Source organism: Amphibalanus amphitrite, unplaced genomic scaffold (assembly GCF_019059575.1).
Source record: "Amphibalanus amphitrite isolate SeventyFive unplaced genomic scaffold, NRLGWU_Aamphi_draft 000051F_arrow, whole genome shotgun sequence".
NCBI lineage: Eukaryota > Metazoa > Arthropoda > Thecostraca > Balanomorpha > Balanidae > Amphibalanus > Amphibalanus amphitrite.
The window spans coordinates 1,448,154-1,464,821 of NW_024881547.1; the positions used below are offsets into that span (position 1 = coordinate 1,448,154).

Consider the following 16,668-nt stretch of genomic DNA (forward strand, 5'->3'; position numbering starts at 1 on the left):
TTCCTGTTAAAGTTTAGCAGCTCGTTTATTCAGCAAGCTCACGCAGACGGACACGAATGTTCCACTTAGCTGCCCACAGCTGTTCCCAACAACCGATAACCAGCCCTGTCAGGAGTATCACATATCGGGCATTTAGCAATTCGAACCCGGGTGAGTCTCGAGTGATCTTGTAGAACAGTTTGAACAGTTTTCCTCTTTCTCTCATTGAAATATAATGGTGAGGTCACGTGACCACCGTGACCTCTGTGACCCTTATAAACAATCATGAATATGTGAGTCGCTCAGGAACTTGGTACTTCTCCTCAATTACATATCCCTGCTATAGTGCTTAACGTTCCTTGAATAGTAAGGGCGTCGCGAACTAGCGACATTTTAGGACCATAGGTACAAACTCACTAGCGATGTCAGGTCAGTGACCTAGCCTGACCTAAACTGCGGTTAGTGTCACAAGATCTGGTTGGAATCAAAAGTAAGATATGCCAGCTTTCAAATCTTTATTCCTAACACGTTCTGAGTATTCGTGATACAAAATATGGGGGTCACCCTCTCCTCGACCTGGAGGAGGTAGGAGGGGGGGGGGGGGGGGTGGCGGCAGTTAGCTGAAGGTTATGGATAAATTATCAATAATTCACTTCAGTCTTACTCCTTTCAACCTTTGGTCACTGTCGGCTGTTGTAAATAATGGAAATCCAGCCTCAAAGAAGCATAGGACGACATTTGGGAGCTCAATAGCATAATTGTATGATTGGCGTCACATCTCAGCTCCGTCTTTCATATGAAAAAGCAGAACTTGTTGAACTTGTTGAGTGAAGCAGGGTCTCTAAAGGTCAGGTACAACAATCTCAACTAAGCGTTGGCTCTGGTTTCGTCCATTCGCCGATTAAAAGCACTTAAAAAGCTTGTATAATTTTACTGGGCTTATACTGTGCACTATATACATACTGTGCTTATACTACACTTGTACTATTATACCGTACTTGTGTAATTATAGATGCAAGATGTTTTAGTTTTATGCGCATCAACACTCCTAGTGCTGATGCTTTCAGTGCTGATACAAGATAACAGTGCATGAGTGGCATTGATATCATGCAGATCTTATCTTCTATGATGCTGAACTAGTTTAATGCTCTGAGAAGTGCATTATTAAAAGACAATACTACATTTGGACCTTTTTGGTTCTTTTGGTATTTGGAGCAATGTTGCCTAAATCAAACTCATTCACTTCTGTAATACTGGAAACGTCCATTCCTTTGACAACGGATGACCTTATTTTGTTTGTTAACATATCACGTCCGCTCACCAGTCGTCTGACAAAAGCTATAATGCTGTTCAAAAGAACCAGGCTGAAAGAACATTGATCAGCCAGAATGAATGTTGTTATCAGCTATGCACTCATATGAAACGAAATAGACAGCAACTTCTTATGTCAGGATAAAGTGACAAAATAACATCACACCGTATAAAAGCATTCGTCGTCCCTTGGCCCTAACGTGTGTGGAGCATGGCATGCTCACATTCGTTGAAAAACAGGGGAATTATTTGTCTAAGATCCAGCGTCAACGGCCACACTGTACAGTCTGTCTTAAAAGTACCGCGCAAAGCAACGGTGAATCCATTAAGCCTGACAGAGGAAGGGCCTGCTATAATTTGAAAGTCACCGAACCAATTGACCTGGGGAATGGACGAGGATGTCCATTGCTCCGGTGACTCAAATTCAGCAGTCCTTCCTCGGTCAGGCTTGTTGGATCCACCACACTTTGTGCGGTACTTTTAAGACTGACTGTATAGGAGCAAAATACGGCACGGCACACTGCAACATCTGTTAATGCTTGTGTGCTGCCACACGCTGTCATTTTGCATAAGTTTAGTTTTAGGTGGTGTTGCTGAAGTTTTGCTGAAAGAAGCAAACCCAATTTTAGAGCGCATTAGGAAAAAGCATGTCATAGACTTCTCAATATCAGTAGTAATACAGTAGTCTATGACTATGAAGGTAAATATTAGATTCGGTATATGCTTTCTGGAAATAATGCATGGCGGTAAAAATGACTGGGACCCGAGGAGCACGTAACGGAAATGTATTTGGAATACAAAGGTTTGAAGCTGGCAATTTTCACGATTCAGCCCCTGCACCGCAGGTGATTTGTCCCTGTCTCCTAAATAATTACTGTTTCTGCCACACGGACCGCATGTGTCCATCAAGAACTGTCTGCGCATCTGAAATATGGCCCTATCCCCGGGCTGTAGGTCAAAGGCACGAAATAGGCATGGTCCGACACCCTCAGTACATATGTTAGTGTGGCAGTTAGGCACGGTCAGCCAGGCTGTGATGATAGGCACGGTCCGTTAGGCCAGGCTGTGATGGTATAACTCACCTTCCAGTTTTCTGCTACGACCAGGTAGGCAGCGCTGATGATGAGAAAACCGCCCACGAAAAATGACGCGAGAGTGAAGAAATTCCTGCGGAAATATGTTGGTGCAATTGGGAGCTGGTCGAAAAACGCAGCAGTATTTTATGACGAAAAAGAATGCACAGAGTGTTGCACCTAGGCAGTGTCAAACAATCACTTTGTTGTAGAATAGGATTTGCTCTTTCTCTTATCATCAACGTTGTCTACATTATGCAAACAAACCAATAATCGTGATACAACTCTCTCAAACACACAGTTCGGCATTTGGGGAAACCCTCATGAAGAGAGCTGGTACGTAATGCAATGTTATGCGGAGGGGAGCTTAGTGACCTGATCGGCTTACCGACTATGCTAAGTAAAGTGGGTGCACGATCATGAGCGGTGATGGAACATTCCCAAACCGCGACTGAGCAGCAACCGAGAAGAAACACTCACTGTGGCACGGCGATGAGTTGAACAGCTACGATGAATCCGAAGATGATAAATGCGCTTACAAAGTAGACGGGCAAAAGCTTGTCGCGTTTTATCGAATACTGAAAACAGAGAATCCGACTGTCATCCAACTTATAAAATTTTAGTCTTTAAATACTCATGCTTACATTATTGACGCATTAAAATCACAATTGTGCCGCAGTGCATGGACAAAACATTTTTTAAACCCTTAGCGATCACACTATAACCATGAAAACTCAATTTGAGTTATTTTTGGTATGAGAATATAGGCTCCTGCAGGCTGCAGCAACCAAAACATGTAGAGTGAAGCATTATCGCGGCGCATTGGACCCTCTCCCCGTGCAGACACCCGTTTCCGGCGCGTCTGTCGGCGCCCACCTTCTGCTCGATGTGTGGTGAGTTGAAGGTGAGCAGCAGTCTCCGACAGTGCTGGTTTCGCAGCCTGTCGATGCTGCGGGCGTCTATGGCTCTGGCCAGGTAGTCGTCCACTTCTTCAGCCGTCGTCTTTTTCTCCGAGCCCGGCAGAAGGCGGCTGACAACAGAGACAGTGGGCGTCAGTAACAACGCTTAACAACGGTAAAAAGGGGCGACAGAAGCAAGAGCTGACAGCAGCAACAGTGGGCGTCAGCTGCTACGACTGACAACAGGACCGGTGCACGGTGGAAAACCGTAGAATACTGTAGTTCGTTCAGTCCGGTGAATGCAGTATTGTTTCATGCAGAAATACACAGGGGAGGACAGCACATCATCTGACGCGGACCTGTGCTTAGCTGAGTGTGCAATCAAGTTATCCAGACACGGATATTTGCTGAAAAGTAGTGTCAGTAGACTTCCCTAGCCTGCATCTGAATACAGAGGTGGCTACTCGATCCAATCAATTGTGGCGCTTTGAGGCGCGAGCGAGGCTCAGGCGGCATAGAAGGCACGATGCGGCGCGAGCGGCGCCTGGCTCGTTCACCTGAAAGCTTTGACGCCTTTTGACCGGAGTTGGCTAGGGGACCGAAATTCACAAACCACAGGCAAAGATGCCTTTCAATTTGACTAGTTTGTCGCAGGTCTGACGCCACAAACAGCAAATTAAGACCCGAGATATCAAAGCGAAGCATGGAAGAAAGCGACAATAAACCACTTCGCCACGACCGGGTAAATAGGGTGAAAATATCTTAAGTCCGCCGCCTGCATTCAATCGTATATAATAGTAATTTATAAATGTATGTTAGGCGAAAGCCCCAACAAGAACTTCTGGCGTGAATGTGTGGTGTTGGCAGCAGACGCCTGGGAAAAACCACGGGCACAACAGTGTCACATTAGCCCTCTCTGGGTGGCACAGAGCCTCCTTTCTGCTGCGGCCTACGCCGGCTCCGAGGAGGGACGCGCCCTATTAGAGACAGAGAGCTACCTCCAGTCAGGCCAGTCTCCGGAGACCGGGGACACAACGCGCTCGTCTCCGCCCCAGAGGTGTGCCGCCTCCTCTCCGCGGGGGGCGACGCGACGAGCGACGACGCCCGATCGTCGGACGCGACGCGCCGAGATATCATTCCCGGGGGAAACGCCGACCTACTGGAAGAAAAAAATCCAGGCGTCTTGCCCAGGCGGTCGGAGGTGAGGGAAGCGGAGGTCTGGCACCGGGCCAGGGCGGCGCTGGCCGGCCGGCCGCGGATGAGCGCGGTCCGGGCCCGTCTGCTGGTCCGGGGCCGGCCACTGACGCTGCTGGGGGGCGGTCCGACACGGGTCCGGTCTGGATGAATGGCCGGCGGAGACGGCGGGCGCCGCCGGTTACGGAGCGCGAGCCGCGCCGCTCTGCCGAGCGCTCCCCTCTGGCGACACTGCCTCCATCGATCGCTGGACGGTGGCCGGCCGGACTGACCACTCGCGACGGACGGACACCCCGGCAGAGGAACGCGCACGGAGCGCAAACTATGCACCGATGGCGGCAGACTTCCCAACAACGCAAAGGACGAGATGGAAACTTTGGTTCGCGGTCACTATGGATAAGTTTCACATAGTAACAGTCAACTCTCAAGGTCACAGCGGCTGATGACTCCCGACGTTGTCACTGAACGGGAGGACAAGCGAAATGAAAACGTGAACAATTACCACATATACTAGTACATATAAGTAACAAACTAAACCCCATGCTCAGACCCAAAATTGTGGATTGTAACCGAAACATCGCTTATAATGTAACCCCTAGGTATGTCTAGCAAATAGCCCCAACATTGCACGCTCAATTTCTCCTGATACCTGCTGACCTAACAGGATCTAAACCTGGTAAAAAAGACACGAATGGCTTCCTTTCTACTTTATGTAATAACCAACGTTTTCTAGCGCAGCTGAATGTAGTACAGTCTTGTACTTTGACCTAGGAATATGCTGGAAAGCAGCAGGCCTTTGATAAACAACTTAAATGTAATTATCATGTAGTGAACAACCCCCAATAGATGCTTTCTTCTAGCAATGACAGACTGCCAGCTATAGATACTAAAGTCGCTTACGCCGCTGCAATGCCACACATAAATCTTAACAAACGTTAGCAATAAAACTGGATCTGACGAGTCAGAGTAACTGCTTCATTGAACAGTCGTAAAGCAATTCATCTTAATGACAAAAAGAATACAGTAGTTTCTAGAAGCACGCATGTGAACAGGATATGATGAGAATGGCAGTTAACAAACGGAAAATAGACTCCTGCTTAAGACATCCGGGAAGATGAAATGTGCTTTACTAGACTACCATTAATATTAAAATTGTGCACATTTGTTAGCCTTCTCTGCAGGTTCTTGGATATTGGATAGCGTTGTTTTTAATTAGGCAGATACGTAAATTTGGTTCGATTTACGACGATATGTAACTTTGTATTGGAAGCCACTTAACTAAGCATGTGCTTGCTGGTTGCGCAATGTGGGTAAAGTGCTCCTATTTCGACCTGCCAGATCATGGTCGTCAGGAAGGTACGGAACTCATTAATTAACTGAATTTCTAATATCTTCAAGCTAATTTTTAATTTATATCAAAGCGAAGAGTCATCTATCGCAGACAATTTAATAAGCAGATCAATTTTACGATCGGATTTGGAACTGGGCATCGGTTGTAAGACCGTGAGTGATGTTTATTCACTTGATTTAGGCACTTGAGGTCAATTAAGCTTGTCCGTGAATAGAAAACAATTATGTCATGAACATTTGACAAGCTCTTATTGGAAGGCCGGAGATGGTTCGGGCTGTTCTGTAATTATAGATAATCCAACGCTGCAGTAATCACCGTACTTACTTTTGGTGCATGTGACCTGCGGCGTAGCCCATGGTTCTAAGCTCCTTGGACACTGTGCCGTTTGCCCCCGACTTCCTCTCTTTGGACTGAAAGCACAGAGGGAAGTCAAGTCAGTAGACATAGCCAATCATTATAACGGAATTGATGTTGAACACTTATAAAAGCACAAATTGAGCTACTACATTTCAGCTCATTTCTGTGTTCTCTCCTGGCAAATTATTCGCAACAGTAACGGAGTCTCTATGAATTGATTGTCGATTGAGTCATCAAATGCGATACAGCCTGGCATTTATTCTAAGGACAGGCCAAGGAACTATTTTTGTCAGCCCATTCCAGCCGTAACAAAGATGTGAAACATGACCTTATACTATCTTTTTTATAACGAAGAAGGTAACGCGTTGTCAAATGTTTGAGTTTCTGATCCTGTTTCTGATGGACCACGATATATAGTGATATATGTCTAGACAAATTTTCAAGACAATGTTTTCCTGCGTGATGCAATGATCTAGTGCACCAGTCTATACCAATGTATAAAACTGCCCTCTAGCATGCTCCGTCGAATCGCCACTGAGTAATGCAGACGCAGGAAGCCTTCCACACGCCCGGTTGCTGTCCACACAGAGGCTGCAGCGACGTGACAGAACGTCTGTCCACCAGAGGACACATGCGCTGCAAACGCATGTAAGTGCCTACAACTCATCCCGCGCCGCCCCGTCCGGATCGATACATGAAGTGGTGCACCACCGATCACAATTGACCGGCTGTCCGGCAATATGGGTGTCTGACTGTCCGTTGAAGAGCGCTGCGCCGCTCCTGAGCCCCTCCCGGACCTAACACCCGCGCGCCGCACCGCTCCTCCTGAGCTCCTCCCGGACCTAACACCCGCGCACCGCACCGCCATGAGCGGCTCCATAACGGACACCCGTGGGGAGGGAGGGAGTTGGATGGACCGCGATTTCAAGATCATGTTATCGAGCAGTCCTTTCAAAATTTGAATCAAAATGGGTTGACTGAGGAATGACCTATGATTGCTTCGTGTTGACCAAAAAAGGAATTATATCGTTTAACCTGCACTAACCCCAAGATCCTCGTCTTCCTGATGTGGTGAACAAAATGAGTGTAACATTTTTATTAGGAATTCAAAGCGTTCAGACACAGCTCGTCACACTTTGTGAACAAAGTTATATCTGGTGGAGCGGCATCAATGCTTTTATAGTTTTAAAGGTTTTGAATCTTCGCGTCATCACGCCTGATGTTCTCGGAAATACCAGCTCCCAGATTAGGTTTTGAACGCAGAGTAAAAACTGCTTCTGGCAAATAATGAATATGAACACAGCCTTAGAACAAATTTAGCAGTTTCCAAGAACCCAGTGTCGTCCCCAGGACATCTGAATATAATATTCATCGCGAGTCTGTGGCAGACTCGGTGCCGACGTGTCTGCCTAATCCCGCCGCTCGGGCTGCGGCACGTTTTGCCGCGAGTGCTGGCAGACCCTGCCACCCGATGGGCCACTCTCCAAACGTCCCCGAGAGCGCCTGTTTTATTCATAGAGCGTCTCTCAGCCAATGCCTAATAAGAAGCAGCGCCGCGGGGAGCATGGGCCGCCCGCGCGCGGACCAAAAGTGTTTCCAGGGTGCGACCGACCTCTGGTGTGGGTGCGGTTGGCTTCCTGGGCAAGAAAGGATCAGGGGAGATGCCTTTTTGTAGCAACAAACAGCGAACTATGGTGATAAGCTTCGGAGAAAAAGTGTCGCTCACTGGAGCTGGGAAGGGGGCTGGTAGGGCTGGGAAAGAGGGAGGGTAATCAATGGAGCTTGGGAAGGGTTAGAGGTGGTAGATGTCTTCATAGGTTACTAGACAGAACTAGAAGACGTGTTCTGAGGAGCTGGTAAGGTGCATGTTATGAGGCAGAGCTGGGTTGCGTTCTGATGTATGCAAGCTGATGTTGTGTTGATGCTGAGGCACAGCTCAGAGATATGTGGCTGTTGAGGCAGAGCTGCAGAAGATATGTGGCTATTGAGGCAGAGCTGGGAGATGTGTTGCTGCTGAGGCAGAGCTGGGAAATGTGCTGCTGCTGAGGCAGAGCGGCCGCGGAGGGTGATGATGTATGCCGACCATCTCTCAGCAGAAGGCTGCGGGCGGCTGCCGCGCGCCAACTGGATGAAGCGTCCCGGGTCGATCCGCTCCCGGTAGCAGAACGATGTCTCCGTAACGAAATATCGACGCGGCGTGTCGGCCGCCGACCCGGCGCGAGAGAGGCGGGATTACGACCATTTCCTGGTAGTCCACTTTACGGCGATGAGTTTCGTAAACTCATCGAAACATGTCCTGAATGAGTTTGTCTCTCTTCCTCAGTCTTAAAATGTATCGACAGGTGGGATGAGATTGGCATGGCTTCCAGGTAGCTGCTAAGAGGTAGCACATTTTAATCTGTGTTTCTTATAAGACTGCACAAAGTAGGTGGAAATATGTGATTACTTTTGCTCAAAAGAAACACAAGATGTCTTCATTCTTTTTTCTTTCTTTTTTCGTACACCCAGGTAAGCGATTCATTTTGACAGAGAAGTTAACGGTAAAATACGGTTTTGTCATCTTTGAGACGCATTCCAGACCACCTTATGTAATTTTTAACATACAAATTTAGTTTATTGGTTGAGGTGTTCATTGACTCCATTCAGCACCATTGTATTTTTTTTTTTTTTAGCTTCATGATACGCGTTTGTTGTTGAAATGGCCTAAGCACTCAAACAGTTGCATAACATTTGTAAAGCAGGCACGAAGATGATCCAAGGAATCAGCTTCGATAGAAATCCATGATATGAGTTCAAAAAGTTAAGTTTCATATGATAGCCATATTGAATGCAATATAGTGATTCAATGTACACCACCAGGTAATACTTGATAGCCTAGGTGTCTGAGATGGCGGTCTGATTTGTTAGTGGTCGGTGGGAGTTTCGATGTTTTGCTGAATGAACAAGAGTGTGCATAAACAAGGCAAAAACCTTCAACAACGGCGCTTTAACCACCACAAACAGGGGAATAAAAGCCTTCCTGTTGTATCTTAGTTTACAACAAGTCAACAACCGCCTTTTCATCTTTTTTGGGGAAGCTGGGTGCCGTGAAATAAAGAGGGAGTTGTGTGTAATTTAGTCAAACCTTCATACCTACAGTGATTCAAGGGGCCTCAGCACAGTCAATTATTTCTCGAAATACACAGCTCCGTCCAAACAAGCAGAGTGAAGTCACGCAATGACGCATTCGACAATGCTATCCAATCACTGCTGCGCTGTATCTTTCCTTCAATTCAGTTCCTCGCGATGTTCCCTGCCAGAGCCACCATACATCACCGTTTTGCCATTTCAGCACTCATAAGTCATGTCATCTAGTACCCTTCGTCAAAGTTACCCAATAAATCGCTGAATGCCTCGCAATATGATATTGACTGTTAATCAATAAGCTACAAATTGCAACTCAAGCTATTTTCATCTTTGATTTGTGGCAAATCTCAGTGTATATAAATGATGTAATTCCGGCACATCACGTCACTGTCTTGCGAGATCTTGAAAAATGCTAGTAAGAAAGACATTTGAAAGGAAAACCCCGGACTAGTAATGGAAAATTGCATTCTATGGGACTGCCAACAAACTTGCAGCACAGTTTCAATCATGGATGGAGTGGTGTCAATCACACATTCCTCACATTCGATGAATATTGTGCCGGGAAGTCAACTAGCGAAAAACTTTCAGACCGTCCAGTTTCGACATTTTTTTCGCATTGTGCCACAATCTACCTTCTCACTATTTGCTATGGTTTGGTTGGTATTTCATCGTTTGGTATCGGTTGGTTGTTATTTCACCGTCTGATATCGATGGGCATCGAAGGGTGTCTCACCGTCTGTTATCGGTGAATATCGATAGGTCCATCCACCGTCTGGCATCGATTAGTATCGATAGGTATCTCACCGTTTGGTATCGGTTGGCCTCGTCGGCGATGATGAGGAACGTTTCGACACTGTGCTGACGCAGGTAGGCATCCCGCTGCCGTCCGTTGCCCGGCTCCACGCTGTAAGCCCCGTTCAGACAGTCCAGCGTCTCTTTGGTAATGTGGATTCGTCTGGAAAACGAAAGGGCGGGTCAATAAGAGAGCTTTTGAAACGGGATGACTGACAACGCAAACGTTAGTGTGTAAATGCCAAGTGGTGAAAACATCTGGCGTTTCTTTTAATAAGCAAATGCTTGATGGTTAACAAATTATTAAAACAAAAGGACAGTGGACATGGTTCAACAATTAACAACGTAGCGTAATGAGTTCGCAGGGTCGGAGCGTGAACAGTTTGCAGCCATTGTGTCTCCCATTCCGCCTATTCATTTCAGAGTGTCGAAATGTCCGGCGATAATAGCAACAGGGGACTGCATTCTTATTCTGCTGGCATGCTGTTTGAAGAGCACCATCGTACTAAATTGGCTCATCTGTGCTGCACGATCGCTGACGACCACTTTTCTGATGACTATACGACGCCGGCCCATTCTACGAGTACCTTTTCCATCCGAAACGAGCCGGACGACGCGGAGTGGTAAAGTAATTTTGACGGCGCGGCGCCCGTCTCTGAGAGGGTAGACTAGCCCGCCCAGCACGACGGTACGGCGGGTCAGCCTACCTCACAGGCACGGAACGTTGCAGCGTCCGCCGGGCTGATGGAACGCAGCGGCCATGGGGTGGAAATACACAGCGGTTTTCTTTCCAGCCTGCTTTTTACTTGGAACTTATAATTCTGGACAAGAAGGTAAACGTTCAAAGAATTTATAATACATTGATTGCATTTGTCAGTGGCATACGAGTTGAAGAGACGTTTGACATGGAAACAAAATTATAAATTGCAATCACTTATGAGTAAAGCACCTTTCTTACATCCTTGCAATCAATTAATTTCATCTATATTCGAGCAAATTCATTCACGCAGATGATGGAACTGCCATTTTATGAGACTTCCTAGGCATAATTCACAAAGATAAACGTTACTCTACCGCAGATGACAACGCTGCCACTAACTGCACGTCAGTCCCCCTATTCGACCACATCAGATCACGTGGCCTGTGCCTAGCTCACCCAAGGGTGTAAGGGCGCGCTATTGACGTGCCGTTTTCAGGTTCGCAGAAACACCCAAACACTCCAATGTAGACACCAATTAGATCGCGTTCAGCGAACGATTCAATTACAGCGGCAGCCAGCCATCGGGAATCGACCGACCAATTTATCCTGTTCTGGGTAAGCCCTGTGCCGACTGTCGCCGTATCCCAGAGTGATGCCGCTGGAAGGCTACATGAAACTGGCGAAACTCTGCAACCACTACAGCTATTAACTTCGCGGTGATTCAGCATTGCAACGACGTCAAATATCGCAGATTAATTAAAAATCGAGGAGTTTGATTGCTGATGACGGAGGTAAGACGTTTGAAACGTCCATAATGACTTTCAAGTGCGCTGTGGGTTCGGTTGAAAGCCAGTCTGCTTCTGCAATTTCGTGAACGTCTGCCTGAGTCAAAATAATGAAATAAAATCGAGAGTTGACATGCGTTGCTAGCCTTTTCTGTATAAGATATCATTCCCATTACTTGAGGTTGATATTGATAGTCTGGGCTTTATAATACATCGTCTTAAAAAATCGCATGCAGTTTACTTATTTTTACGATCGCCGATTCCCTTCTCTCGGCTTTTAAGGCCTCACAGTGAACTGTATGCCCCCGGGTCGCTCCGCCGTGGCCACACACGCGTCCGCCGCCTCGGCCGTCTGACCTCCCCCTCCCCTCCCCGACAACCAATCAGCGGAGCTCATACATCAAGTCGCGGGCGACAGTCGCCACACTGTTATCTGACCTTAGCTGCTCGGTCAGGACAGTTTGCGAGACGGCCGGGGTATGGCGGGTGGGGGAGCGGGGGAGGGGGAGAGAGAGGCGCGCGGAAACCGCGGCGGTGATAGCAGCGGTGACGTTGGGAACAAGGCCCTACGGTGGGAAATGGTGACAATGCTTGACACATGAAGATGCATTTCATTCATTATATGTGCATTTAATTTGAGCGAATATTCAGATTTTTCTTACACATCATAGACTTGGCTAATTCCTACACATAATTCAACCACGATAAATTTATATTGTTCGGCGTTGAAACCATCTCTAGTGAAGAGCCCGCCGTAACACGATAGCTCAGAGAAAGTTAGAAGGGTTATATCGACTTACTGGCGGTAAAGTGGCTTAACATTTGATCATTTCACCAATAATTTTCAAGCATACCAGACACAGTTTGCACTGAGGCTGCGAGTAAATAATCGATAATTTCATGTGCTGTGAGTGTCTGTCACTGTTTAGAGAAGAGATACCCCAGATATTTCCAATATTGCTTGATACTGAAGAATGTTGGGCCAAATGTGTGGCTTTCCGAGCAGCTTAAATATATGGATCGATGGGCTGTTGCTAAACTTGATAGGAGCATTTGCTTCTTTCGTGATAATGAATCGCAATATGATGACGGTGGACTCCATGATGCGACTTACCATGGTATGCTACTAGACCCCATGGTGTGACTTACCCCGTTATGTCGCTGGACCCCATGATGGGACTTACCCCGGTATGCCGCTGGACTCCATGTAGTTGGCCAGAGTCACGTCGTTGGACCAGACGTCAAACTGCCACTTCCTGAGTCCCAGGACGCCGCAGTGGACGCGGCCCGTGTGGATTCCGACCCGCATATCCACATTCACACCCGTCACCTCACGAACGAGCCTGTGGAAAGAGAACACGCGGCCCATTGCCAGTAATGACAGCAAATGGAGACAAACATCAGAGTAAAAACATATGTGAACACCGCATACACACAGAGAAACCGATACAACATCAAAGATTCATAGATGAAAGAGAGAGAGAGGGAGAGAGAGAGAGAGAGAGAGAGAGAGAGAGAGAGAGAGAGAGAGAGAGAGAGAGAGAGAGAGAGAGAGAGAGAGAGAGAGAAGAGAGAGAGAGAAAGAAAGAAAGAGAGAAAGAGAAAGAGAGAGAGAGAGAGAAAGAGAGAAAGAGAAAGAGAGAGAGAGAGAGAGAGAGAGAGAGAGGGAGAGAGAGAGAGAGAGAGAGAGAGAGAGAGAGAGAGAGAGAGAGAGAGAGAGAGAGAGAGAGAGAGGGAGATCTTAAATGAACGATTGTAGCTTATGAAGCAAATTAAATCTGTTAATCGCTTCAAAAAGCCACAAACCATAGACGAATGACCACAATGAACCAAATGAGCCCGTCGCTCACATTCACTTTGCTGACGGCTGAGTAATGTGCGTTTCGGTCGACTGGGGCGGCCCATTAAGTTAGCTTCTGACCAACGTGTCGGCCATGACGTCCCATTAGGTTACAGTTTGACCAATGTCACAGTCACTGGCCACAGTGCAGCGGCCCGCCGACATATGGCCCCGAATCGCGACAGCAATGGGCTGCGGTGACCGTGCGTGACGTAGTGGCGAGGGGGGGGGGGGGGGCTCTAGTTTGGCAGAGCGCCGGCAGAGTTTCTGATGTATTTCGGACCACCAATTGGTCGATTTCAGTGGTCACAACAATACACAGCAAAGTCAGTATAATTTAACGAGCTGTGTCCATGTAATTCGCCAATTGTGACGCAAGTAACATCTACGCGTGCGGGTGGCCCAATCCGTAATAAAAACATCTCGAACGCAGCTCAGGCTGTGAACATCGCACGGACAAGCTCTTCGGGGACGTTTGTGACGTCACCGGCCCAGCGAGTCACGTGCTAACAATGACGATGACGTCAGCGGCTGCTGTTTGGACAGAAGACGACAGTGTTCGCACGAGCTGGGCCCGGATGTCTCGCGAGCACTCGAGGAGGGCAGCTCGCTGGAACGGGCTGGTTTACGCTACATGTAGCTGAGAAGGATGCCTGCCTACCTTCTAGGAAATCCGCCGAACTAATGCATATGCATTGTACATGTAGGTTGCAGGAATATCTATGGTAAAGCAAGAAGCTTGAAAATTTTGTTACATCTAAAAAAATATGGCAGTATGCAAGCAAACTGAATCCATACCCCAACCACCCTCATGGATATTGATGATTCGAACACAACCCGACGTTGCTCGGTGCAAGTGCGAAGTCCATTCCCCTGGCACTGCAGGACCAGGTGTTGTGCCAGGCAGCTGCGCTCGGCAGTTGTCTGCAGTTAGCCTCTGCAGACCGGTCTAACTGCCAGGGGGTAAGGCTCGGCCCGCGCCACTCGATGAATAGATAATGGGGTGAACGGGGAATGGGAGGTGGCTGGAATTCGGCAGCGACTGGCGAGCCAGTATCGTTTGGAGAGGGGTTCGAAAGAACCGCAGGATCGGTACTAAAATCTGTAGGGCGGCACAGACGAAAGTGGAAAGTATTTTTATTAGTGCTAAAAATAATATCGGACCATCGGACCATTGCGTTTAGCCTTACCCCCATGTGGAAGCTGTCATTTGGTTGATTGTTTGTGGCTGTGCAATGGTAGAAACTATCCGTCTGCTGGTGGTCTACTAAGACTCAGTTAATTCTTAAAAACACTTCTTTGGTATTTATACTGACGTTGACCTGACATATGGTCGTAAGCCTCACGCTCGGCTGCAGTTTCTAAGCAAGCTTTTTAGGATTAAAGTGCCGATATAGCCGGATCGAAGGGCCCATATAGCCATTGTTTCGGCAGCTCTCACCTGAGATGAGATCCGGCCATAACACTTCACCTTCTCTAAATATACCTATCGAGGAACGAAAAACCCTAGCAACCACAGAATTAATACCATCAAAGCGAATGTGCCTTTTTGACATCGTTTGATGTCACTATCGTTTGCATCTATTCACTAGTGCTCTGGGCTGAAGCAAGAGAAATGTTACTTGGTAGGCAAACAATTACAAAGACGTTATGCGTATTGCATAACTGTGTCAGTGAGATGGAAAGGCTTTGTGCTGGCGAAGGGTACTTTGGTCAAAAGCCCAAGGGTAGTGATCTGCTTGGGTAGATATCTACCGATAAATATTTAAAATATTTCCGTCATACATAGGCCTACGGGCACGACTTGCGTAAAACTTTTTAAAAATGGTAATACATAGTTCTAAGAAAATATGATGACATCGACGATTATTACCTACTTCAGTGCAATGCATTTGAAAGCATTCCATCATAAGCTGCGGAATATACACAATACATTAATTAAAGGGAATGACGAAATAATTCCATAATAAGAAAAAAAAAACGCCAACGATTACCGTTTCCTTGTGTCTTTGTATTGTATTGTATTGTATTGTAATGTATTGTATTGTATTGTATTATATTGTATGTATTGTATTAAGTAGATCGTCTGCAGGCCATAGTGCCCAGTTACAGACGAAGTCAATAGTAATAAAAACGCTAAATGACAGTGATGATCATAAAATCACATTAGAAAAATATGCAGCTAGGTATGAATAATAAAAAAGTAAAAAAAAACATGATAAAAACATCACAGACGTTTACACATAGGCGCCCAGCGTTTCTAATGATATTGAATTCCAAAATCTACACATCTCAGCGTGGCGTGCCTTCCCAATGTTACCTACGTCACTGCAGACCTGATATTCAGGACACACCGAGTGTGCCTCTGTGCATGCGACCGTCAGAAAGCCTCCATCATTCCTGGCTAAAAGAATCTGCTGTGGCAATGCGCTCGATTACACCACCACATCCGGGCATAATATGGCTTCTCGAAGCCACAGCTCAGTCTCTTATAGTTCTCATGATATGCCACCAGCACCTTTTCATTGAGCCAGTCATCACCCCAGTGATGGCTTTATGATGAACACGATGGTAATGAATGATGATGATTGCAATGATCTTGTGATGCCTTTCTCTGCTGACTGCAATTAATATTCGATAATCCTTACAACCTAGGTGACAGTCAAACTATCACTTGAGTTACTCTCAGCCAGTAGACTGCGCTCCACGGCAGTCCCACAAGGCGTCGCCCGCTGCAGCCCGCGGGTCTCCCACTGAACTGACCCCTGTGACCCCAGCTGCCCTGATCCGTGACGCCCGCGGCGCCGGTGAATGATTGACCGTTGACCCTTCGAGCTCATGGCGCCTTCATAAAACACTCTCAGAGGCTGACGCGGAAACCATCCCGCCACCTCTAGCGGGTCGATGTCGTCACGCCAGCAGTCAGCCGCATCGAAATGGACCATAACCGCGCCATGTTTTGGCCCGACGTTACAGGAGCTTGGGCGAGGAAGGTGATTACAGGTCGACATCAGAAATTCCTCGTCACTACTTAGCTAATCGAACAGTGCGAGATGCGGTACCACAGGTAAGCCGATCGTGTCTTGGAATATACAAGTCTACCCTGTAAATGTGTCTTTCCTAAAACCTGCTGTCTCGGGAGATGTGAATGGTTCTGAGGCAGCATATCAGATGTCAATTATCGGCTGATTTTGAGTAACATATTTCAGGACATTTGCATCAAAAACCACTCTGAACACATCTCAGCTACACGGCTCTCGT

The 16,668-nt window shown here is 47.1% G+C and overlaps 1 protein-coding gene across 1 annotated transcript in view; it reads right to left on the reverse strand.

Moving 5' to 3' along the window:
* Nucleotides 1-16,668, reverse strand: part of LOC122377795 (adenylate cyclase type 5-like) — a 51,846-nt gene that overhangs the window by 22,238 nt on the left and 12,940 nt on the right. Inside the window, exons 8-13 of the mRNA XM_043358222.1 lie at nucleotides 12,752-12,910; nucleotides 10,095-10,245; nucleotides 6,132-6,217; nucleotides 3,240-3,393; nucleotides 2,844-2,941; nucleotides 2,373-2,457 (exon numbers count right to left, since the gene is read on the reverse strand). Coding sequence (XP_043214157.1) covers nucleotides 2,373-2,457; nucleotides 2,844-2,941; nucleotides 3,240-3,393; nucleotides 6,132-6,217; nucleotides 10,095-10,245; nucleotides 12,752-12,910 — 733 coding nt within the window. The remainder of the gene's footprint in view (nucleotides 1-2,372; nucleotides 2,458-2,843; nucleotides 2,942-3,239; nucleotides 3,394-6,131; nucleotides 6,218-10,094; nucleotides 10,246-12,751; nucleotides 12,911-16,668) is intronic.